This window comes from Gopherus evgoodei, chromosome 7 (assembly GCF_007399415.2).
Source record: "Gopherus evgoodei ecotype Sinaloan lineage chromosome 7, rGopEvg1_v1.p, whole genome shotgun sequence".
NCBI classification, from domain to species: domain Eukaryota; kingdom Metazoa; phylum Chordata; order Testudines; family Testudinidae; genus Gopherus; species Gopherus evgoodei.
The window spans coordinates 87,370,025-87,394,997 of NC_044328.1; the positions used below are offsets into that span (position 1 = coordinate 87,370,025).

Genomic DNA, 24,973 nt, shown 5'->3' on the forward strand with positions numbered 1-24,973 from the left:
AGTATTCATTTTCATAATTAAACTCCTGGATGGATTTTCAAAGACGCTGAACACCTGTAGCTGCTACTGACTTTGGTAGGATTTGTGGGTATTCATCAGCACTTCTGAAAGTCAGGCCTTTTTTAATTTAAACAAAGCTGCCACAGAATTTCCAGTCTGCCACACTGGGAGTACTGCAGAATCCAAAAGCCTTGCTATATAGATAGGCTCAGTTTGCTGTGGAGTACCCTGAGCCTTGCTCGAAAGGCCTGTAGAAGTCCACAGTGAAGCAAATTCAATTCACCCTCTATGAAATGAAACATCTGTATCGACATAACATAGAATCTGATGTGGGAAGAGCTAGCACCATTTGCAGTTTAACAAGCAAAGAGACAAAACAAGGGTCATCGTTCCTAGAAAGGTTGCAAAAACACCTCCACAAAGGATCTTGTGCAGTTGCACCATATTCTGTCCATGAGAGAACACCATTTCTCTAGTTAATGGAGCACAAAATCTACTACTTAAAAAAAAAAAGATATTTAATATGCAACAAAGGTCCGTCCCAGAGGCAGCTTCTATAATCTGGTTCTTTCTCACAGGAATACAGATTTGTCATGACAGATAAAACCAATGGTTCATCAAAGCCAGCATCCTGCCTTGGGTAGTTGCTGATGTCATATGCTTCAGAGGAAGGCGAATCCTGTGCCCCTATAATGCTGCTTGGCGAACTGTACAACATAAGTTACAATGAACTATTTCCCAAGTCTCATGGCAGTCACCTTACACCCAAGGCATACCATCTGATTATCTTTAACCTGCTTTGCTGCAAATTTATTGAGGGTATTAATTTATCTAACTCTGATAAACTCAGCTACAGTATTCACCTGTGGCTTACTCTTTTTAAAAAGAACATTTCTGCAGTGGTGCAGCTCTACAAATGCTAACTATAGTAGAAGTTGTAGACGGGGTTCAGGTTTTTTGACCACCATGTTGTCTGTCACCAAAGGACAGGAAAATGCTTACAGATTTTCTTAGCGGATGCAAGACTACTGTGATTTTTATACATGGCATGGTTTGAATTTTCCATAAAATCATAAACTCAGAAGAAGTTGTCACAAGTGGCTTGGTTGCCAGAAAGCCTTCCCTAGTATCTTTGCTTCCTGATTTTTGTTTGATGCAATAAAGCAGAGGACTGAGAGTTAACTCCACACTTAACCCACATTCTAGTCATTTCGGGAAAGTTGTACTAAAGTGGGGAAAATATTCTAGAGAAACTTCCCTAGAAAATATTCACCATTTCATTTCAGGAGACATTGCACTCCAAACATATTGTTGTGGAAAATTCAGCAAAATGACTATTGTCACAAGTGCCATTTTCATGGGATTTGCTGTGTAATATTTTCTTGAAACGAGGCAGTTTTCAATTGGAAAATGTCTCCATTTTCACTCACAATGCTGTGTGTGAGTGAAAAAGTCATGAATCTGGCAGCTTTGCACAGACATAGGCCCAATTAAGTACCTGCAACAAAATACAAAAAACTATTTAAAAAGAGAGAGCTTTCCCATTCAGTTGAGAATATTTTGCGCAATTACTTTTTTTCCACAGGACAGAAACCATATTTCATATATTCCAACACAATACACAATAGAAGCTTTTTGGGCTGCTTGAAATGCCTTTTTTTTTTTGGCAAAAAGAAAAAAGTGCTAAAATATTATAAACTAACTGGATGTTATAGGGATTTTAATAGGGCTGAACTATTCTGTCATCAGCTGGTAATTTTCAGTAATGTTAATTAGGGTTTACTTGTCATAAAAATAAGAAATGCAATAATAATGAAATGATTACATCTCTGGTGGCTCAGAGATATTTTACCACATCTCTAACCACTCAATACCTTATGCTTAATTTTAGACAAGAAACAGAACACTCACCAACAATAATCATTCTCTTATTCAGTGATTCTTAAACTTTTGTACTGGTGACTCCTTTCACATAGCATGACTCTGAGTGCGACCCCCCCACTTATAAATTAAAAACACATTTGTATATATTTAACACCATTATAAATGCTGGAGGCAAAGAGGGGTTTGGGGTTGAGGCTGACAGCTCGTGACCTCCCCCATGTAATAACCTCACTACCCTCTGAGGGGTCCTGATCCCCAGTTTGAGAACCCTTGCCTTATATTGATTACTCCATTACCAATCTCTAACTGAGAGTCACTCTGGGAGTTTAACATGCAGTACTGTACACACAACCACATGCTCATAACCCTCTCACCTCTTTAAGGACAAGAACGCAGTTCCCAGGTCCCACAGACTGAGGCAGCTCTGCAATTCTCCCTTTGTTAAGGTAAGGTCCTGAGAAGCACCGGTGGTTGAAGTAGATCTTTGGACAGCAGTACTTTCCATTAATTACAACTGAGAAATGAAAATCAGCAACAAAGATTTAGATCATGCAAAGCAATCTTCCCAGCCAAGACTGGCTTCTTGAAAAGTTTAATATTTTGTAAAAAAGTTTAAGCCACATACATTTTGGGAGTTAAAGTGTCACATTTGCAACGATAGCATTGATTGTAATTGATGCTTCTGAGATGTACTTATATTTTACATGCATGCTCACACCCTGTTTATGTATTGGCAATTTCCGTATAACAAAGTGAGCCCAACACCAGATCTAGTCACACAGCTCTGCAATTTATCATAAATCTTTGACTGCCCATCTCATCTCTGCTCTCCCAATGATCCATTCCCTGCAACTACTTCTAACATTGTAAGCAGCAAAAAACACTTGGAAAAAAAAATCAGCACCAGAAAGGTTGCCTCCTTTTTCTATGAAGAGTCAGTATTCTGAGGCCCATAACAGGCAATATTCATTCTCACACCAGTTACAGGCTTAGGGTCACATATATACTTATCCAGGCTAGAGATGGGAGTTTCATGCCATTAAAAATGGCATATTACCAATTTTCCACTGGAATACACAGCACTTTTTTGAGTAATAGAATTTTTGGAGAAAGCAGACATAATAATTTGCTATTTCAGGTAATTTTTAAAAGGTTCCAGAGTGCATACCCTTTTAAAAGCCTTACACTAGATAGAGTAAATAAGGTACCTGACTTCAGAAGCAGATAGATATGTAAGTTACCACCGATACAGTTTAAGAGATTTCTTGAAAAGGGCTAGATGTATATGATACAACTACATTAAAAGCAGGCTGTTTCCCTTTCCAAAAGGTAGAAAGCACACATTTCTAGTCCTGATGGAAAATACTGGAGCTTACTGCTAGTCTTTGGTCCTGATCACTTGGTGTCAGAGACCTATGGCCATTGTCATTTTAGGGAAATTTAATATTGTTCAATGTGGGGAAAGTGGAAGAGGGAGGAGTTGAAAGGGAATAAAAAGGACATTCAGGAAACATTTCTGTGGCAAATTTATTACAAAAACATAAATTAAAAGCTGGCTGTTTAAAGTTCTTCATATGTTTGAGCCATTGGAGTCCCAGTGGAGGTGGATTGGAGGGCATTATACAAGTGAAATGGGCACAGAGGTATGACAAACCTCCACTAGAAAGTGGCTCTGTAACATACAGTATGAGATTATGTCTTACATCTCATGCAAGTCTATGACCTGCACCCATGCTATCTTCTTCTGGGTAGGTGTCAGAAAAAGCAAGGCAGGGTCAGACTGGGTCAGACCACAAAGAAACTCCATTGTACTGAAGGAAATGGTGCTGGTGATTTAACGGGAGATATTCTTTCTTCTAAGTAAGCCTGATTCTAAGGAAAACTATGCAGTTGGAGGGGGAAAAAACCCACAAAGGTCCTAGCCACATGATATAATTGGAGAAGATTAGTAATTCAAGCACCAGAGTTCTTGACAAATTTCAAGTCCAGTAATTACTGCTCCCTAAATTCTCCTTGCAGCTTCAAGCAGTGAAGCTATTTGCTACTTCCTAACCTAAACTGTTGTATAATATTGCTTTGCATTGTTAAACTGTTAATCCTTGTTTTCAGTTTGCACGTCAGTTAAAGTCTGTAAAACACCTTGGAATCATTCAGAATTTAAGCTGCTATATCAATATATTTATGGATGTACAAATATAAAAATAATTTTACTCTAGTAGTCCTATAATTTTGATTGAAAAGCACTTTAATCTAAAAGGCCCTAATTCCAGTGGTTTATAAACTAACATATTGACATTATATCTCCATTTTAAAACCAGTTAATATGCAAAGTGGTACAACCTTAGACATGCATTTTACTGTGTGGGAAATAGAACAATTTAGGGTTTGATACTATGCAGCTAGAATTGTATAGCTGTTTCATCAGCAGATGTACTTATATACATTCTTTTAACACTTCAGAAAATGAGTAGATTTCGCCATTTGGCACATGACTTTTTTACACTTTGAAAAGTCTTGCTTTATAGTGATGATCAAGTTATCACAAAGACAAACAAACCTGCACATCAATATAGTATTCTAACAGTTCAGTATGGAATATGAAGTGTTTGTTATAACAGCCCAACCCAAGCGCCAGAGTTTTATGTATCTCTCTCAATATTATTTTAATGTATTTTTGCTGGGGTATGCTTAGACATTAATTTGACAAGAATTTCCTTGTCTCACACAGCATATGGGATTTACAGGTATGTATACCATTTATATAGCTTAGAGGAAAGTGTTTTGTAAACAACTGGGTTATTAAGACTAAATATTTCGGCTCCAGGTGCTCCTAGCACATCCATTGGTGGGAGAAAAGATTAGGTGTTACAATAATCCAACTTCCAGCTTCAAGACATGTTCTCATTGCACCATGTGCAGCAGTAATTGTATGCTGTTATCAAGTTAAATCTTCCTTGCCGTTTGAAAGATTATCCCTCAGAAAAGTTTTTACCCTATTGTACTAATTCAGGACAGTTGAAGTTATTGAGCAGCTAGACAATTATGCCATAGAGATACAGAACTCTCCTACCTTCTTAACCCAACAAACAAGACGCTTACCTGAATCAGTGGAATTCAGTTCCTGGTTCTTCAGCCTCTCATGGACAGCCCTTGAAGACAAAATTCTGAAATGGAGAGAGGATGTTGGGAAGAGACCAAGGTTGATCCATCAACATCCAGATTGCAAAAAGGTGAGGTCCTTTCTCACTTCCAACTTAGTGTGTCAAGCCTAAGGTTTCAATTATCTTTGTAGCATTTAACAACTTTACTCAGGCTGCAGGAAGAGCTAGTTGTGTTGATCTAGCTCAGCTCTATGCCAGTAGAGTTCTTCCCTTGTTTGAAAAAGCCAGGTGTCTCAAAGATGCATGGTAACACAGCCCACTCCATTTGGAGACACCATCACAGTTTTTACATTTTGCATGTTTGAAAAGATGTGGATTCAAACAAAAACTAAAACATACTTCTAATGGCCCCATTTAAAAAAACAGGTGGCTTGGCATGTTAGGAGAGTCTGTTTTACTGAAAACAATGGACCAAGTATTGGGATGTCCAACAATATAAAATCTGATACCTACAATGATATCAAGGTCAGCAAGAGTAACTGTACCATTGTGAGTGTCACTTGAACAAGCTCATGCTACATAGTTTCACAAAACCTTTGAAGATGAGAACACAAGGATGGTCTCTGTTTGAACTATTTTTTCTGCCATTTTCCTCTACTTTTTCAATCTGGTAAGCATCTCATGTAATACAACTCCCACTCTGGAGGAACACCCTAGCTGCACACTATTTGCAGGAGAGCTCTTACATGGTACAGCTGAACGTTCCCATCAAATAATGTGGAAATCTCAATTGCACAACAGAACACTAAGGAAGTCAGATTCTGTTTCTCAGAGCACATGTACACTGCACTCACATTAACACTAATGAAGTTGGCTGTATGCTCTGAAGGGAGAATGAATCTGAAAATGAACTGAAAAGAGTTGAAGCAATCATCCTAACTCAGGATAACCACTACAATAGTTCAAAGCTTCCATAATGAAATCCACATGATGACAATGCTGACAAATATTTTAGACAGCAAAAAACCTTAAGTATCCTCCAATACTGGAAGATCACTCAGCTTCTTAAAACAAGGGATGAAGCAACAACTGAAATCCCAGAGTAAAATGATCTATTAATCATCAGTGCAGTCTATATGCACTAAACTGTTAAAACCACAGCTTCCGACTCAAAGAGTGTCCCTGAACAGTGCTGTAGCTCTCATTTCAGAAGGGCAGAAAATGTTTTTCAGTGTCAGTGGGAATTAAGTATAGGTATAAACTCAGGCCCAACAAATGTCACTGTCCCTTTTCTATGAAACCAAAGCTGCAAAGACAAATCACCATCCACGCTGATTATAATAATAATAAAAAACTTGTTACTTAACTGTTTCTCTGGTTGAACTACAGCAATTTTCCTCTGTTTGTTCACTGTAAATCCGGATTAGGGTGGGGAGAAAGGAGAAGAGAAAGAATTAAAAAAAAAAAAGCCAAGCAAGTTAAACTTCCATTACAAAATATTTTTTATGACAGCACTTCCTCTAAGTTTAAGCCAAAGGTATCTACATGAAAAAATTGCTGCAGTCATTTAACAGCTGACACAAGGTTTATACCAAAACAATGAGGAGTCTGGTTGACTCCTCGTTGTTTTTGTGGATACAGATTAACAAAGCTACCCCTCTGATACGAGGTTTATAACAGTCATCTGGGCTGAGATTATCCAAAAATGTTTAGGGAATTTGCATGCCCAATTTTCACTGAAATTAATGAAAGTTGGGCAGTAGATCCCCTAGCCAGCTGTGAAAATCTCAGCTTTTGTGCACAAAATTATCTTCTTCACAAACTTGTACGTTTCAGGCCAGTCATCAAAGTATTTATAACAACAGCCAAAAAGAAAGAAATCTGCATGACTGCCTTCTCTCACACCCATCAATACTGTGATATTTGAATATTTTACAGGTCTAACTGGGCAATCTAATGTCACCAAGAAGTTCTAGACAAGAAGATGTTACCAAGATAATGCTGTGAAGTTATATAAAAATAGCTACATGTTAAGTGCAGTGTTCAACTACGAATACAGGTTACAATGCAGGCATTTGCTATAGTGAAAACAATTCTGCTATAACAGAAAGACAAACATGTGGATTTGATGAAACATGGACCTACGCTTGTGCTTGGAGGAGCCAGACACCTAGAAGAACTGTTCAACAGAGTGATGAATTTCAAGTTACATGGACTGACTGATAGATCATGTTTGAGATTGCTATGTATTCTATACACAAATTGTGTTGCAATCAAGAGTACTGCTGCTGGGGGGTCACCCTTCTGATATGCCCCTTATATTACTTTAAATCTCATTCTGAACTGACCAGAAGGTTGTACGCTGCCTGTACTACTGTATCCCTAGCCACTTTGCATTGCATAGTACTTATGAACTATATGAATGTACAAGTTTGTACTGTGTCTCATTTTTCACCCCACCCCCTACAAGTGAAAGATTCCTAAAAATATTTCATGTTCATATTTTATGTAGACACTAGTAATTGCATACATTTTAAAAAATGAGATGACACTTTCATTTGTAGTTTCATGAAGTATGACAGGGATAATTCTGCAGTAGATGCACTTGTTAAAGCTTCAAAGACCTTCCATCCCCACCTTGACTGCTAGTAATTACAAAGAGAACAGAACTGGTACCTATAGCTCTGCGAGGAGGTCTCAGTTGGTATCCATTGGTTTCACACCAACCCACTGGAAATATATTCATCGATTCCACACTCACTATGCATTCAGGAACTGGCTTTTTGGAGCCTGTTCAGTTAAAAGAAGCAAAATTTAACTGAAACAGCAGTTTTCAAAATTCTGTATTGGGACCTGCTATCTGTATGTCAACATGACTGCAAAACAGTGCCACTGGTTTAGTATTTTCCCCTTCCTTCATTTATCAGCAACTATTTCCTGATTTCTTTTCTTCACTTCTAAAAGCTGGAAAAGAAGGAGTTTGTCATCTTTCATTCAGCAGAGTAGCACAAAGCATAGTAAATGCACCTTGATGTTCTTTAAATAAAATCAAGGGTGGCATGGATCAGTGTTCACGTCATGCTCTCAGTCAGTAACCCAGGGCTGAAACTGGTGCTTCCCTCATAGCTAAAGCTCCAGCACCCCTTACAGGGCTGAAACCAGGAACAGAGCCGCAGGGCTGAAACCCTGAGCCCCAGCATCCCCACGAGACTGAAACCAGGAGCAGAGCTGAGGGGCCAGTGCTCTCCCCACCCCATCTAAAGCCCTGAACCTCGGTGCTGCTGAGAGTCAGAAGCCCTGAGACTCCCCACCCAGCCCGGAGCCCTGACCCCCCCCGCCCCTCCCACTATGGCTGCAGCCCCAACCCTCCGTGGCTAAAGCCCCAAGGCAGTACAGTATTGGTTGGGGGGTTTTTTTAGTCTGCGCTGCTGCCTGATTGAGGACTTCCAGTTCCATAGGGTGTCTGGTTGACCGGTAAGTCCGTAACTCTGATGTTCATATCTTTGAGGTTCTACTGAAAAATAAAAGGAATATAAAGAAGCATGCAAAGGCCAGTTCTATCTTGTTAGATTTTCTGTTGCAAATTATCTTCTACAGGTGCCATGCTGCTCAGCTTGGGTAGAACCTTCACTTAAGTGAAAGTCACCCCGTGCAGAGATATAGTACAAGGCCCATGCTTTACTTAAGTTCCAGATTTTTTTTTTCCAGAATAATGCTGAAAAAAGATTTACATGGTGATTTGTGCCAACTCTCTACATAGGGTGATTTTAACCCCAAGATAAGTGAATGTTGCCATTTTAAATCTTAACTAGAAGAAAAGCAAGAGAAAGGGCTAACAGTATTGTCCTTCAATTACAGAAGACAAGGATTTGCTGGCCATTTTTAGCAGAAAATGTCTGCAGCTAATGACTTATGACAATCTCCAGGTGAGATTGGTGTACTAACATGACTTGTGGCAAGGTCAGACTGGCGAAAGTCTCCTGTTCTCTTAAGGGGCACTTACCCTCCAACTGAAGCCAAAGGTAGGACTCTTTCACCTTGGTGACTGTGGCAATGCAAATTTCCCCTGGATCAACAGGGTTCACAGCCTCAAGCTTCATGTTCTCTTTAAATCCATGGTTGGAAGTTAGCTAATAAAAAGATGACAGAAGAAGGGATGTTTGGAGACAATATGTGAATTTACCAGCCTATCAGATGTAAACAGCCATGTGGAGGACTAAAACATACAACTTGATTACACAACCGTGATGGGGAACTTCAAACACGTGTGGGTAATCAAGGATTCAGAAAGCATTTTCAGTGTAATTAACATTTGTCAGAATATGTAACCATATTTCAGGTTAAAGGGAATTTCAGATAAGCAAGGCAGAATAGTACGTAATGACACACTCACATAGGGTTGCATTTGCACTGGAGCATGAGAAAAATTCAGCTGAGAGACTCACTGACAGGATTTAATCAAAACTAGAATCAAGAAACTTTGCCCAGTTATTTACCAACAAGTGACACACCAGTAGCTAGCAAACTGAAATAATCAGACCAACAGGCAGTAGGCAACCCACCTCTCTACCCACTCCTCTCAGAAAAACCCAAAGTCTGTATTTTCAGACACTGAGAAGAGAGGGCAAGAGGAGGATAAGCTGCAAAAAGAGCTTTGCCAGCATCCCCCTTTTCTAAACCATGAAGTTTGAGTGTTTCCCTGATGACTACATCTGCCTCAGTACTTTCCAGAGAGACGGTTGGCAAGGCTAAGAAAACAGCTCTCTGGTGATGCTTTCACAAAGTGTTCAGCTAGTAATACCACCACTGTGGCACAGAATGACAAAACCCCAACTCAAGTCCTAGCAGTTTACTTTTAAAATGAGCTCAAAATGTTTCAATGGGGAAAAATTATATTGAATTTTCAAGTCAAACCTTAATTACAGTTAAGGAAGAAGAGTTGGGGAAAATTCCCTAGATAGGTGGCAAGGGCTGAGCAGGGGAAAGGTACCATTTTAACACAGATGCACACATGAAGGGCCAGTGCAGTGGCAGTGATTCCATGAACAGTTACAGCTTGTGAAATTGCCTTTTTACTCTAGATTCACACTGCCACTGACAGCAGCATCTGGTCTGTAATCTGTTAATCTGGGAACTCAATATTTTTGTACAAGCACTTCAGTTCACCTTTATTACATTCTCTAGACACTTCTGTTCCATGGACAACTATGAGCTCTGTTTAGGTCACAGGGTCAAAAGCATTATGTGTCCACTGTAACAATCACAGGAAGCAAGGGTGTTGTTTATGTAGGTAAACATCATGTGCAGTAGTCACCAGTACAGGAAAAAGCATTATTCTGCAAAAGCTCACCAAAGGAAAGCAGCTCTGGGGAGCAGCCTCAGCACCGCACTGTTTGAGGTAGTCCGCCCAATCAAAGTCCTGCCCGGGATAACCTGAGCAAAGAGCAAGCAAAGTGGTTGCTTAATTGTATTACACCAAACAGATGACTCCAGTCAACCAAATGCTTGCATTATGCAAGATATGGATGATTTAATTCCCAATTGGGGTCTGTGGGTTGCAGTGTTCAATGACAGGCCTAATCCAACACCACTCCCACAGAAGCGGTATAAGGAAATCCACAGGAAATGCCAAGTAAGCAACACAGGATCAGGCCCTGTGGTTTTGCATGTTTTAAGTTATGCCCTACTGCTTGACAGTTTGTCTTCACTGCAGCATTAGCTCAAGGTATAACTCGAGTGCTGCCCTAACCGGATTCCCGTTCTCACACAAAAGTCTCTAGCCAAATTAAGTGGGGATTTAAACTCGAACTAGCTGGCTTGTCCAGTGGTGTGGTTTGAAGTTTGAGCGCTGCTAACACCAGGAGCTAGTAATGCAGTGTGAACTCAATTACCCTATGCTGCTAATGGAAACACTCTATGCTGTTCAAGTGTTATTTGCCACTAAGCCCATAGGAGATAACACTGCAGTGAAGACAAACCTTACAATGTCCTTGCATTAGCTTCTCTGTTAGTACAACTGAAGCTGTATTGCGATATGGTCAACCTCATCTTAGAAGCTTGCCTAGATCCCTTTTGAAAATGAGATGTAGGCTTCTATATCAATTTGGTGTTGCAACACTGAGTGCAAAAACACCTAAATACCTTTAAAAATATGGGTCTTCGTTTCTCTTTAGAGACTGTCTGCTTGGAGGTAGTTCGGACATGCTAGGCATGAGAGGGCATTAACCAGAACATGTTACTGCAGGTTGACCACATTCCAGAGAATGCAGAGGACTCCTTGAAAGGTGTCCCACAAGATTAGACTGCACAACTGAAGTGTCTCTCACTTTTAAATGAAGGGTTATAATCCAGAAAGGCTTAGATTTAATAGAAGTCATTATTTACATAGTGTCTTAAATTTGCTAGGCACTGATGTACTATTTATTAAATAAATGACAAGTAGTGTAATGAGGATGAATCACTATGCAAATCCACTATGTAGCCATTAAGCATGGTAGTTAATCTACTTTGTCATTCCATAATTATTATTTTAATAAATCTATATTAATTTGGGATATGGGAACCTTAATGCAGAGCTGTAGGGAGCTCCAAGTCCAAAATCTCCAGTACCCAGGCAAAAGAGTTTCTTTTTGGAGCAGATATTCCTGTCTCCTGTACTCTGTCTAAACAAGATGAACATAAAGGAAGGGAAGCAGGAACCAAGAAACTGCACTGTTGTACTATTTTGCCAGCACAGGATACTGCATGTGACTGAAAACAGCAGGGTTTCAGCAATAGAAGAACTATAGCACTGCCATAATATTTCTTCAAAGTGGATAGCTAAGGTATTCTCTACAGAGTACTACTATGACTCAGGTTTAGGAATTTATAAAAGATAAAAAGCTACACATGAAACAGCATCTGTGATACTATTTCAGGTTAAATTGCGGTAATTCCATCTAACCTCTCCTGGGATTAATCAAGAAAGGAGCTATTTATGTTTTTTATATTGTGTCAGTCAAAGCTATGTCCAGTAGGAATCTCAAAGGCACACTTCCTTTAGAGGAGAAATCATTTCTGTGCGTGCTGCTTAGAAGAGAAGCCTGAAATCTTTTAATGGGCTCTGAATGCAGGCCTGGGGAGCTAGACAGCTGGAACAGCAGTGCTGCTTTGGCCATAGTACCTCGGTACACCTAATTTAAGGAACGGGAAGAGGCAAACTCATTACACTTTCTGCTCCTATTAACCAGTGAAAAGCTAAAATGAAGCTCAGACTCTGTGCTGATGGATGGCAGTATAAAACCCTAAGATCTTTGCCCTCTGCCCTATACATTTCCATCATTGAGCACTTGGGGAGTAAGAAAATAAAGCTGAACAGACAGGATGAAGAAGAAAATTCCACAGCCATTGTACTGGCTACAGTATTCTGATATCACAGGAAGCGAGGCTATAGCTCACTAACTCCCTGCACCCTGGAATGCATGCTCCCTCCAAGGACAACCAGATGCTTTCATTCCAAGCCCAGCATGGGTTGCCCACAGCCCTCAAACCCAACTAGAAGCCCAGACTCCACCAGCTTAATGCTGCTGCTTTCTTGAAGTTGGATCTTTCCCCTTCCTCTTGCTGGTAGCACACATCTCTTCTGCAAAGATGCTGTCCCAGCTTGTAGATTTTTAACACAGTGCACTGAGGGATAATAATCTCTTCCTTTCAAAGAGGTCTAATGCAGTGAATGAGACAAAAGTGCAGACATGTACCTGGTGGAGGGCTGAGATGCAAACCATTTTTCAGACTCCACTGCACAGGAAAGATACCAGCACTGTTGACATGACAAATATATGACCGGCTGGTTGTGCATTCTGGTCGTAAGTCATCAATTTGTACCAAGAAATATTTTTCATTGAACACCTGCAAAGTTATCCAAAAAGAGAGAGACAGATGGCCTTTAGGGTAGCAGACACACTATTTTAATTTTGGAAGGCTAATCTATTGTCAGGTATTTTCCAAATCCCACATCTGCAAATATTAGAGGGATTTTGGGGTGGTGGGGAGGAGAGAGACAGGATGATTTACAGAATCACAGACCAGCAGACTGCATGATAATATCTGCAAATGTAACAGAACAATTAATAAAGCAGTCAATTTATAGGCACTTAAACGACAAATGAGGTGATAAATAGCTAGCAATAAGTAATTGCCTAGAGAGCTATATGACTCTAAGTAAATAAAAATGGGCTCATCAACACAATCCCTACCAAGGTAACTTAATTTGTTTTTCTTTGATGAGATAATAAGCTTAGTAGAAAAAAGGAAATAGAGTGGACATACTATATCCTGGCTTCATGTTCCTCACACTACACACAAGATGTATGGATTATTATTAAAAAAAAAACAAAAAACCCACATGCACTCACGTTGGTTGTTTTTTGTTTTAAATATCACAATAATGAACTATTTAATGTGTGACAATGTTGAGTGGGATCCTAGAGAGGCTAGTTATTTCATAAATTCACTATTTTCAATAGTGACTGATGACGAAAGAGAGCGCGAGAGAAGATTAAACTTATGTGTGATCCACAGTTTGGAGAGATGTGTCCAATATGTTTTTGGAAGACAGGATTATGAGACTACAATACAAATTTAAGAACTGAGAAGTCCAAGAATTATTTAAAATCAGACACAAAGGTATGACATCTTGTAAGGAGTAAACAAAATACATAAATAAAGAATGAGGACTATGGTTAGGAACCTGAGCCACAGAAAATCATATATTGGATGCTAAACAGGATGGATCAGCTATGCAGTGCTGACACACACACACACACACACACGCGCGCGCGCGCACGTGCACACATGCGCCATACTGGGTATTTTTACTTAGAATGTCAGATAAAAAAATAAAATAAAATCAACAAGCGCCATAATGATTCTACTCCATTCAGAACTGGCGGTACCTCAGAGTATTACGTTAGTATTGCATATTTAAAGAGACTGATAAGTTAGCGTTCACAGGAGAGAGAAATAAAATGTCTGTAATGTAAGACATGATGTAGGAGCAAAGAGTCAAAGAACAGCACTTCTATAGTAAAAAGCAAAGGGAGCACAACTTTTGTTTGAAAATACATAAAGGAAGACTAAATACGTTGTATAATCTGTGGCATACAATCTCTTTGGAACCTGCATAGTGTGTGGATGTGTAGTCTCTTCTGGAACCTATTAGGTGTTTACTAAAACAAAGATGTTGGTAAAGGTGTCAAACTCGGGAGTCTAAAGCAGGGCTCTCAAATCCATACTTGGCATCTTTTGAAAATCATAAGTATACACAAATTCCACTAAAGTTAATAGCAACTATAAGGATTCAGCATTGTGTGAAAATCAGGCCATTCTAAGTTGCATGGATGCGATGAAGTGGGGAATTTTATATGAATGCTTGTGCCTCAGTTTCCCCTATGTGCTACATGTTTAATGAGGTGGTAGGAAAGGGTGTTTATTGTTGCAGAGAACCACGTGTGACCCTGCCTAGCAGCTGGGACCCAGATAACCAGGACACTTTGTAACTTAGCAACTGATGGCCTACCCCATCTTGGAAGCCAGATGGCTTTGACCAATGGGAGAACCAAGGGCTACAGAGGGACACCAGGTGATCTTTTTGCCCAGGAAAGATGACAAAGGATGGGGAAGGGGCCTTGGAGGTGATACAGAGTGGGCTGCTGGAAGGAGTGGTCGCTTCTGGACTACGAAGAGCAGCCTGAGCTCAGCTGGATGCTGGACAGTCCCAGACGGACTTTGCTAAGATTTTCTATGCTTGAGGCCCCTGAGAACTTTCTGTGTTGTGTTCCAGACAAACAATAAACCTTTCTGGTTTTATGCATATTTCGTGGACTCTCTGGGGAGATAGAGACAGGCATGCTGAAGGTGTAGAGGTGTGGTTCCACGAGGTGGTGGAGCATAGGGTTTAAGCTCTGAGAGAGTGGGACTCCCGAGAAGGGCTGTCACACAGAAAGGGGTTCCTCCCAGGGACTGTACGGAGCCAAGACAGCACTGACTCTGTGATTCTGTGACACATGACCAAGTATGGATTTAGGAGTCAAAGTTTAGGCACCCAGCTTTCATCATTTTGTCTGTTTATTCTTTCAAGCTATGATTTTCACTGAACCAATTTTTAACTAAAAAGTGTTCACCCCTCGAATAAAGTCACCTGGCAGGTACCTGACCCACATGTGATCCATGAAAAGTCTTCAGCTTAAACTCTAATGTAGGCCAGAGAATTCAGAACGACTCCTGATACCTTAACAATTGTAGCAGGAGAGAGGACAAAAGGTGCTACTGGATCCACAGCCTCTAACTTCATGCTCGCAGTGAATGAATGCACTCCAATCACTGGCTTGTCCTGAAAACCACAAGATTAGAGCACAGATTAACCATGTTTTGTAATGGAAAAGAACTGACAGTTTTCACCTTGAAGCATGTAGAAGTTAATTAAGACTATTTTTAGCTCATCCTGCCTTGTTCTACTAAATCTTCTAAAGTTTGGCACAGGTGACCGAGTACCAGCAAGAATTGTATAATGAAAATAAGGTGGCAACTGTCCTTCCCCTGAAGCTGTGAGTTTTTCCATAATATCAGGGAAACCAGGGTTGGGCCCAGTCACAGGGTGGCCAGGCCCTGTAAACGAGGTAGGTCCAGTGCCCCAAGCCAGAACAGGTACTTCCATTTGGCCAATTAAGAGGGTGGGGCAGCAACTGGGGCTATGGAGGATCAAGGAGAAAGAGGGAGAGACCCTGTGAGTCATTCAGGAAAGGCAGGTGAGAGCTGCAGGAGACAAGGAAACTGAGGAAGGCCCTGGAAGGATGCGTAGCTTGTTCCTGGGAGAAGGCTGCAGGCAGGAGAGCAGAGAAAGGACAGTTACCTGACCTATAACTGGTGTTCATCGAGATGTGTTGCTCCTGTTTATTCCACAGTAGGTGTGCATGCTTGCCACATGCACCGGTGCCAGAAGTTTTTCCCTTAGCAGTACCTGTACTGGGGGAGAACCACGGCAACCCCTGGAGTGACACCTGTATATCGCACTATAAGTGGAGCCGCGGGCTCCCGCCACCCTTGATTCCGTCTTGCCAGACAACTCCAACAGAGAAGGAGGAGGGCGGGGTGTGGAATGGACATGAGCAACACATCTCGAAGAACGACAGTGACGGAACAGGTAACTGTACTTTCTTCTTCGAGTGATTGCTCCTGTGTATTCCACAGTAGGTGATTCCAAGCAGTATCTGTTGTAGGTGGGTAGGAGTTCACGATGGTTTGGGATGAAGAACCACCCTGCCGAACCCGGCATCATCCCTAGACTGAGAGACAATCGCGTAATGTGAAGTAAATGTGTGAACTGATGCCCAAGTGGCCACCCTTCAAATGTTCTGGATGGGGATATGGGCGACATAGGCAGCTGAGGCGGCCTGAGCCCTCGCAGAGTGTGCCCTAACGTTCGGTGGTGGGGGAATCCCTGCCAAATCATAGCATGTGCGTATGCACGAGGTGATCCAGTAGGAAAGTTGCTGGGTGGAGATAGGTTGCCCCCTTGTCCGCTCGGCCGAGGCAACAAATAGTTGAGAGGATTTCCGAAATGGCTTAGTCCGATTCAGGTAAAAGGCCAGCGCCACATGCACGTCGAGCGTGTGGAAGTGGCATTCCTTATTAGAGGAGTGGGGTTTAGGACAGAGCATGGGGAGGAAGATACTCTGCTCCATATGGAAGGCAGAGACCACCTTCGGGAGGAACGCCAGGTGTGGGTGGAGCTGGATTTTATCCCTATGAAAAACCATATAGGGGAGTTCCAAGGTTAAAGCCCTAAGTTCTGAGACACGTTGGGCCGACGTGATCACAATGAGGAAGGCCACCTTCCACGAGAGGTGTGACCAAGAACACGTGGCCAGGGGTTCGAAGGGAGGCCCCATGAGACGGGACAAGACCAGGTTGAGGTCCCATTGGGGCACGGGGGGGCCTAGCGTATGGGAATGAACGGTCAAGGTCCTTCAGGAAACTGGAGGTAATCAAGTGGGAGAAGACCAAGTGGCCTTGCAACAGTGGGTGAAAAGCTGATATGGCCGCCAGGTGCACCCTAACTGAGGCAGGTGCCAGTCCCTGGGCCCTAAGGGATAAGAGATAGTCCAGCATAACTGGAGAGGTGTGGTGGTAGGGGAGACTCCGCGCTCACTCGCCCACCTGGTGAACCTGGACCACTTCACCACGTACGTTCGATGTGTGGATGGGTTCCTACTTTCCAGGAGGACTCACCTTACCTGCTCTGAACACCTATTCTCCTCCTCATTCAGCCACAGAGCATCCATGCTGTTAGGTGGAGAGCGGACAGATTGGAATGGAGGCAGTGCCCTCCGTCCTGGGAGAGGAGGTCCGGGCAGAGCGGTAGCGCCCTTGGGGGGGCCGCTGAGAGGCGTAGGAAGGGCCCGTACCAGTGTTGGCAGGCCCAAGCTGGGGCTATGAGAATGACTTCTGCCTTGTACGCTTTCACCTTTTGAAGGAGCTTGGCGATGAGGGGGAACAGGGGAAAGGCATAGAGGAGCTGGCCTGACCAGCTCAGGAGGAACGTGTCGGAGATCGCGCCTTCCCCCACCCCTCCCCTGGAGCAGAACCAGGGACAATGCCAGTTCTGACCGGGTGCAAACAGGTTGATCTGGGGACATGTTCCGGGTCCCCCGGGGCCATCCTGGAGGGTGGGTGATTTGGCGGGGGTGAGATGAACTGCAACACGTAGCCCTTGAAAATGGTACTGAGGACCCACTGGTCCGAAGTTATACGGGACCATGCCCTGAGGAAGGCAGACAATCAATTGCAGAACACAAACTTTATTAATCAGGGGGTCTCCCTGGAAACAGGCCCGGTACCCCCCTGCAAATAGTCAAAACTGCCTCTTTCCCTGCTGCTGAGATTCACGCTTCTGGTCTGTAGGTCTTTTGTATGGGGACTCAGATCTGCTCCTCACAGGTTGAGCCGCCGGGAGCGATCTGGCCTTGTCCTTAGCCAGGGGGACATAGAGGCCTAAGGTCTGCAAGGTGGTGCGGGAATCTTTCATCTCATGCAGCCTGACGTCTGTCTGGTCCGCAAAGAGCACCTTGCCATTGAACGGGAGGTCCTGCATCAAAGACTGGGCCTCTGTCGACAGCCCAGACAACAAGAGCCACAATGCCCTGAGCATGGCGATCGCGGAAGCCATCAAGCGGGCCGCCGTGTCAGTAGCATCGGACGCCGCTTGCAGGGCTGCTTTAGCCACCGCTGACTCCTCTTCCATGAGAGCCTTGAAGTCCTTCTTATCCCAGTATGGGAGGAGGGGCTCAAATTTAGGCAGGGACTCCCACAGGTTGAAGGTGTACCTGCTCAGTAAGGCCTGGTGGTTAGCTATCCGAAGCTGGAAGCTGGCTGACAAATACAATTTTCTGCCAAAGGAGTCCAGTCTCCTGGTGTCTTTGTTCTTGGGGGTGGGCGCAGCTGGCCCTGTCGCTCTCTGTGGTTTACCGATTCCACTACAAGCTAGTTGGGTGCCAGGTGGGAATAGAGGTATTCATGGTCCTTCACCGGTACAAAGTATTTCCTCTTGGCCTTTTTCGAGATTGAGGCCAGAGAGGCGGGAGTTTGCCATAGTGAGGTAGAGATATTGGCAAGAGCTTGGTGCAGAGGCAGGACCACGCGTCTGGTGCCGAGGGAGATAGGACGTTAGAAAGGGTAGCAGACGGACCCTCCATCTCCTCGGCCTGCAGCTGGAGGTTGGATGCTACCTGCTTCAGCGGGTCCTAGTGTGCCTTGAAGTCCTCCTGTGGGACCGGTGGCAGAGGTGCCGCTACGGTGTCGTCCAGTAACGGAGAGAGGGCCCGCATGGAGCCGGGCAACTCAGTTGGTGCCGAGGCATCGAGACTGAGGTCAGAGTCCTGGCGCGGGTACGCTGACTCATGACCCGCAGACTTGTCCTGTGGGCGACCAGACGAGGCCGATGGAGCCTGGGACGCTCCGGCGACTGAGCGGGCCTCCAATGGGGCTGGCACCAATGGCCACGGTGCCCACTGGTACCACTGTCCCTGCCACAGGGTCCCTTGCCATTGGTTTGGCTGTGCCCATGATGGCAATGTGTGTCCCGGCAGAACAGAGCATGCCGAGGATGGTGGATGGGTCCGAGGCTGAGGTCGCTGACGAGTGCTCCGTGCCGCGGGACCGGCGTCTGTGACGTTGTCTATCTCGGGACTGGGATCTCGACGCTGATGAACAGTACCCACACGACGAACTGCTTCAGTACATGTGACGGTGATGCGAAGCTCGGTGCCTTGACGCTGAGGTACCCTGAGGGGAGCCTCTGACGTAACGTCCAGACGAGCGGGAGCTGGAACGGGAACGCCGATGTCTGTCCTGTCGAGAACGGCTCTGGTATCTAAGTCTAGTAGGGGAGCACTCTCGGTACCTCTCTTGGTGCCTACACTCACTGGCAAGCGGTGGAGAGGGTCCCTGCGACTCCTGTCCCGACAGCGGCCCAGACAGTCTGGCTGGCATTGAGGGTGGCCAGGAGCAGTCAGAAGAGCGGCCGCTGCACGCCAAGCGGTGTGGAGAGTGGTCCTCGGAGGTCTGGTGGGCACCCACCGGGGGCTTGCCTACAGACCTACGGCCCGTGCCCGTTTGTGAGCTCGGGATGGGCAAAGACGTCCTTCGCAGCCTGCACCGCCTTTGGTGTCGACGGCATCCGTACCGGTGGGGATGCCTGGGCCGACAGTACCAGGGCTGCTCCACTCCATGCGAGCTGGAGCTTTCGAGCTTGCAGGGGGGGGAGGGATCTAGGGCTGCCCAGCGCAGGACCAGCCTCTCTCTTATCCTTGTCGCGGCATCGTTGTGAGGCCAGGCCCTTCCCTTGCTTTTTGGAAGGAGAGCAGCGCCGACTGGTGGAAGGAGCCTTGCAGGGCCTCGCTACGTACCGACAATGCGGTGGCCAGCACCAAGTCCAATCTGCATACCAGCGTTGGGGTCAGTGCCGACTCCATCAGGAGACCTTGAAGTCTAATGTCTCTCTCCTTCTTAGTCCTTGGCTTGAGCGACCTACAAGTCTTGCAATGGTCACTAATCTGAGTCTCACCCAGGCAGCGAAGACACTCAGCATGAAGGTCACTCCTGGGCATGGAATGGTGACAGGAGTTGCACGACTTGAAGCCTGGGGCACAGGGCATGCCCCAAGCCCACTAACTGAAGGACGATCTATCAACGGTACCACTAAGGTTGAGAAGAAAGCAGAGCTGCAGCACAAAGTTCAGACTACCTTCACTGGCAGCAAGAAGGAACTGAGGGTGGGGGGAGCCCGTGGCTCCCCTTGTAGCGTGATATACAGGTACCACTCCAGGGGTTGCCGTGGTGTTCCCTCAGTACAGGTACTGCTAAGGGAAAAACTTCCGGTACCGGTGCACATGGTGAGCATGCACATCTACTGTGGAATACACAGAAGCAATCATTCGAAGAAGAAGGCTGGTATCTCCAAGCCAGACTTCTGAAGAAATGGGGACTGGAGAGGGATGAAGGCGAGAGGAGCAGTAGAGGGAGTTGTGTGCTGACTCCTTAGCTGGACAGAAGAGCAGCAGAGGAACGTAACCTGCTGCTATCTCCAAGGCTAGAAAGCAGGAAGTAAGGGAAAGTGTGAGGACCAGGTGGAATGAGGGATGCTTTCCTGGTGAAGATGATCTCCCAGCACAGTGACTGTGAGGAAATTTCTGCTGGGAAGATCAGGGTTGCACTTTAGTTGGAAGGGCTGGTGTGGCTGTCTCGTCAGAGAGGCATAAGAAGACTGACGAGGAGCCTTGGGGTGGTGGAAGATGCTGGCATATGGTATGTGGCATGTTGTCATGGGATTTTAAGGACTCTACAGACCAGTGTGCTAAAGGGGACTATGTAGGGACTTTTTTTATGGACTGATATGCACTATAGTTTTGATAATAAACTTGCTTCAAAACCTTCCTTGGGGCCAGAGAGACTGAAGTGGAATCCTTGGGTTGCCTGAGAGGGTAAACTGAGGCAGGTGCACTTGTGCCACAGCCTGCCACAGAAAAATGTTCCATGTGGGACAACCCTATGATAGGACTCAAGAGATTTCCCCCAGGAGCTTTGCAAACTGAGGCTTGATCTTGCAGCAGAATGTGGCCACAGGCCAAACAAGTCAGTTAAAATATTTTTCTAATCCTCAACACTAAACAAGGCGAGACAAAGTAGTTGATCCCTAATTTTCAGCCACCTGAATGGGGAACATCAGAACCTGTATCAAATGGCAACACTGCTCAACAAACACCTGACCCTGACATGACACATCATTGTAGTCAGCAGTGGCAAGCCCTCATTCAATTTGCTCCAATGGCTTGCTCTCCTACATTAATTCTGACAGCTATGACGAAAGCCAGCAGTTCTCACTACATTATCTGGAGCCTTGCTTGATTAAATTCTGTGCACTGGATATTTTACCTTAAAGAGATCGGTAGGTACTGAGGACCCTTCTTCCTCCTCTTTCACCTTTGTCAAGATGTCCTGCCATTCTGCCTCACTCTTCAGGGACCGGATAGCTTCAGCAAAAAGAGGTAGCACAGTGAATGAGCAGAGTTCTTGTATCTTCCACAGAAAATGAAGAGGGTGAAGCTAAATTACTTTTATTTTTGCCCCATTAAATGCTAAGCAGAGCATCCATTAAGAAATTATATTGCTTTACCTCAGAGATCCGGCTAAGAACTCTCAGCTTTTCTAAAAGCTTTAGGATACCTTGTGTATGAAGAGGGACTACATACATCAAGTTCCACTGTGTGAACTATATGCTTCTACATCTTTAATTTGATGGAGAGCTTGCGGTCATACTGATCACACCCATAGTGTAATAAAAGAATGTAAAATACTGAATTTACTAATGAGATGAGATTTATTGCTGGTCATTTCCTCTATTTTATGGCTGCAGGTTCAAATGGCAGCAAGCAATGAAGTATCACAGAATGCAGCACAGTTAGGTGGGGCTGTTTCCTTTAAAATGCCCCATCACAGGTTGCTACCACCTCCAATGGGGAGAGAGAATTTGGGTTCCTGCTATTTATTAAGGGATTCCTGGAACTGGATACCAAAGGTTTTTCTCACAGAAGATCAAGGAGGCAGCCCAAAACTATGCCCAGTGTTTTAAAAAACTGCACTATTCAAATCCTTAACGAGAGAGAGATTGATGGCATAGAATTTTGTTTATTTTCCACCAATATAGTGATGCAGGTGAAACAAACAGAATATTAATTTTTCAGTGAGATTCCAAATCCTCCTGGTTTGGGAGTTGAGACAATTATCAATGCGGAAATACTCTCACAGATGTCGGCAGGAAGATGGATTGGGCTTCTCCTCTAACCACTCATTTTTTAAAAAAAGATTGTGACTTCTAAAAAACTAAATTCACATGCACTGCTTAAAAGTTAGAATTTAATGTAAATACCCATCACTGAGAGCATGGGCACCTTGTGTTTCTGAAGTAAATTCTCTTCTGCTTTTGCAGGTAAGGGATTAAGAGAAAAGCCCAACACTTTACATCAGAAGTGTCACTGCCTTTTGATCTGGGTGACCAAAACTAAGAATTACTGTGATTCAGGGGATAATTTCCAAGGCAGAGGAAGGATATACTTTCAAAAAAGCAGTGTGATTAGTCACTCTCAACAAGTCAGCTATATGAAACAGCAAAATGTAATTAGCAGGAACAATACCCCTTTAGGGGAGTTGCGGCCACATACCCAAAACCACCAGAGGAGTAAAGATACTTGGCAAAACAGCATCTTTGGAAGCTTGCTTCTGCTTAGGTAATTACTGCCTAAGGTGTGACCCCGATTATAGTGGACAATCAATTATCATAATCAGTTTAATTAGCTCCTCTTTTAAAACATGTATTATGACAGATCATCTTGTATGGTTTTGTTAATAGAGGAGATTCTTATGCTGAAGTCGGAGTGGCACCATCTCCACTTCCCTGAACTTCAGAGAGCCATTAACATTGACAGGCATTTGAACTACATGCATTGTTCACCCCCCCCATTCTTTAGGGTGTACTAACTTTCCAGGACAATCTACTAGGCACTGTTGTACTCCTACTTCAGATGGAAGTCTAGGCATCATAGTGGGCTGGGAAGTCTCTACTGGCCTGGCTTTAATAGAGGTGTGCTATTAAGGAGCAAGAAATGGGAACCTTTGTGCAGAGCTCTAGGATGGAGCCTCCCGAGAGATGAAATATAGCATTGCATTAGTTACACTTTATTACAAGGATTGTTTTCCTCCTACCAGAACCCAAGGCCAATAAAATAAATATCAAAAGACAATCCTTCCCCCACATTCAACCAGGTTAAAGATGGTGACAGGCAAAAGCAGCTATAAACATTAGAACAAGAGGGTGTAACCTCTGTCATACTATTTAATTAAACGCTCTTTCATTAAGGAGTGGGATGTTTGTTAGATCTCAGTCTCGTGGTATGTGCACACATGGATCTGGAATCGAGATTTAGAGTAAAGAAGAGGAGACTGCAGTCTCAAGCTCATGATCACCAGCTCTATCGACAACAGATTTAAAATGTTACTTGGTACCTGCTGGAGGTTGGAGGTCATACCCCTGTTGAGTTGCCCATCCCATTTGATGAAGAAATGGATCCAAGTAGAACATCCACTGATCAGACTGGTCAGAATCTACCAACCCTTCATAGCGCAATTTGAGCCTCCCACCAACATTTTCAACCACCTTGACAATCCAGGCTGCCAAGGAATCTTGGGAGTTTTGACATTCCAGTCTGGAGCCTGGTGCAATGAGATCCAAGGGATTCTTCCCTCTGTGAAGCTGGAGGCCAAAATGGACAGAACAAAAAAGGACCATAAGGAAAGTAACCCATACAACTAGTTCAAAAGAGACTGAGTTATGTAGATTCTGCACTGTCACTGATGCTGTGTCTTAGACACACCTTCGTGCTGTGGACCACTCGTCCAATTGAAGCATGAATATAGGAGTCAGACACCATAGCACCACTAACCAAAGAGATTACAGAACTCACTAGCCATGGTTGCTTGCATCAGAGCTCCTGTGGTATCTGCAGTCATGGTCATAAAATTATGGGTTTTTTGCAAAGCCATGGGATCAGTGTGCTGTTCATCTGTTGTTTCAGAGGCATTTGACAGTTGTACATTCAGGGTTTGAAGTGGAGTAATACAGCCCACCCTTTAAAAATTCAGAAATCTTTTTAATATGTAAGAGAACAGGACAGAAAAGAAGCAAAGATGCCCATGTTAAAAGGTGGAATATAAACAATGTTTAAATGGTAAGCATATCACTCATCTTCCAAAATGTAATCACACTGCTCTGTATGGGGAACAGATTAAGATAAGAGATTGAATGAGATGGCCAGGTTTTTGGTTCTTGATTCTATTTTATTCAAACCAAGGATCTAGCTACAGAGAAATGGGTGATGGCTAGGTTCTGAATTTGTCCAATTTCAAGCAGAGGTACACAAGTTAAGGAGGGAGACAAAGGAATGGAAAAGTATCTGTTCAATAGTAAAGAGAAGATTAACAGGGGACATGACTCAGGAAGGAGGCACTTTGAAGATCAGACAAAGAAGAGATTCCACAAAGCTATTTGGAAGGAGGAACAGGCTAAGAGAAAGGGCGGGCATTAAGGGAATTTTTGAGGAGGTCCTTTACTCTGACAGGCGTTAGTGGATGGAAGAGAGAATCTGAACCTGCCGTTACAAACACGTTCAGGAAAGCATTTGACAACACACAAATGCTACACAGATACCAGAAGGTGGACCGAAAATATTTTTCTGAATTTCAACAGCTTACAGCAATAGCACTTAAAATTAAGAAAGATGTAGAAATGATTCACTTACAAAGGGCTTTACTTTATATACTGTGGTTAAAGATGCTAAGAGTGTCGTAGCCCTAAAAAAGAAGCTTCACTGTTGTTTCAAGTGAGTTAATTCAGTCTATTT

At 43.7% G+C, this 24,973-nt stretch overlaps 1 protein-coding gene across 4 annotated transcripts in view; it reads right to left on the reverse strand.

Moving 5' to 3' along the window:
- The window catches only part of SFMBT1 (Scm like with four mbt domains 1), a 139,147-nt gene that overhangs the window by 13,999 nt on the left and 100,175 nt on the right, over positions 1-24,973 (reverse strand). For all 4 annotated transcript variants that reach the window (XR_004001336.1, XM_030570311.1, XM_030570312.1 and 1 more), the window contains 10 exons: positions 23,580-23,826; positions 21,453-21,550; positions 15,253-15,354; positions 12,722-12,872; positions 10,336-10,418; positions 8,989-9,115; positions 7,662-7,775; positions 6,353-6,395; positions 4,984-5,048; positions 2,259-2,398 (listed from right to left, as the gene is read on the reverse strand). Coding sequence is in view for 3 of the 4 variants with exons in the window: in XM_030570311.1 (XP_030426171.1) it covers positions 2,259-2,398; positions 4,984-5,048; positions 6,353-6,395; positions 7,662-7,775; positions 8,989-9,115; positions 10,336-10,418; positions 12,722-12,872; positions 15,253-15,354; positions 21,453-21,550; positions 23,580-23,826 (1,170 nt within the window). In the remaining variant the exon portion in view is untranslated. The remainder of the gene's footprint in view (positions 1-2,258; positions 2,399-4,983; positions 5,049-6,352; positions 6,396-7,661; positions 7,776-8,988; positions 9,116-10,335; positions 10,419-12,721; positions 12,873-15,252; positions 15,355-21,452; positions 21,551-23,579; positions 23,827-24,973) is intronic.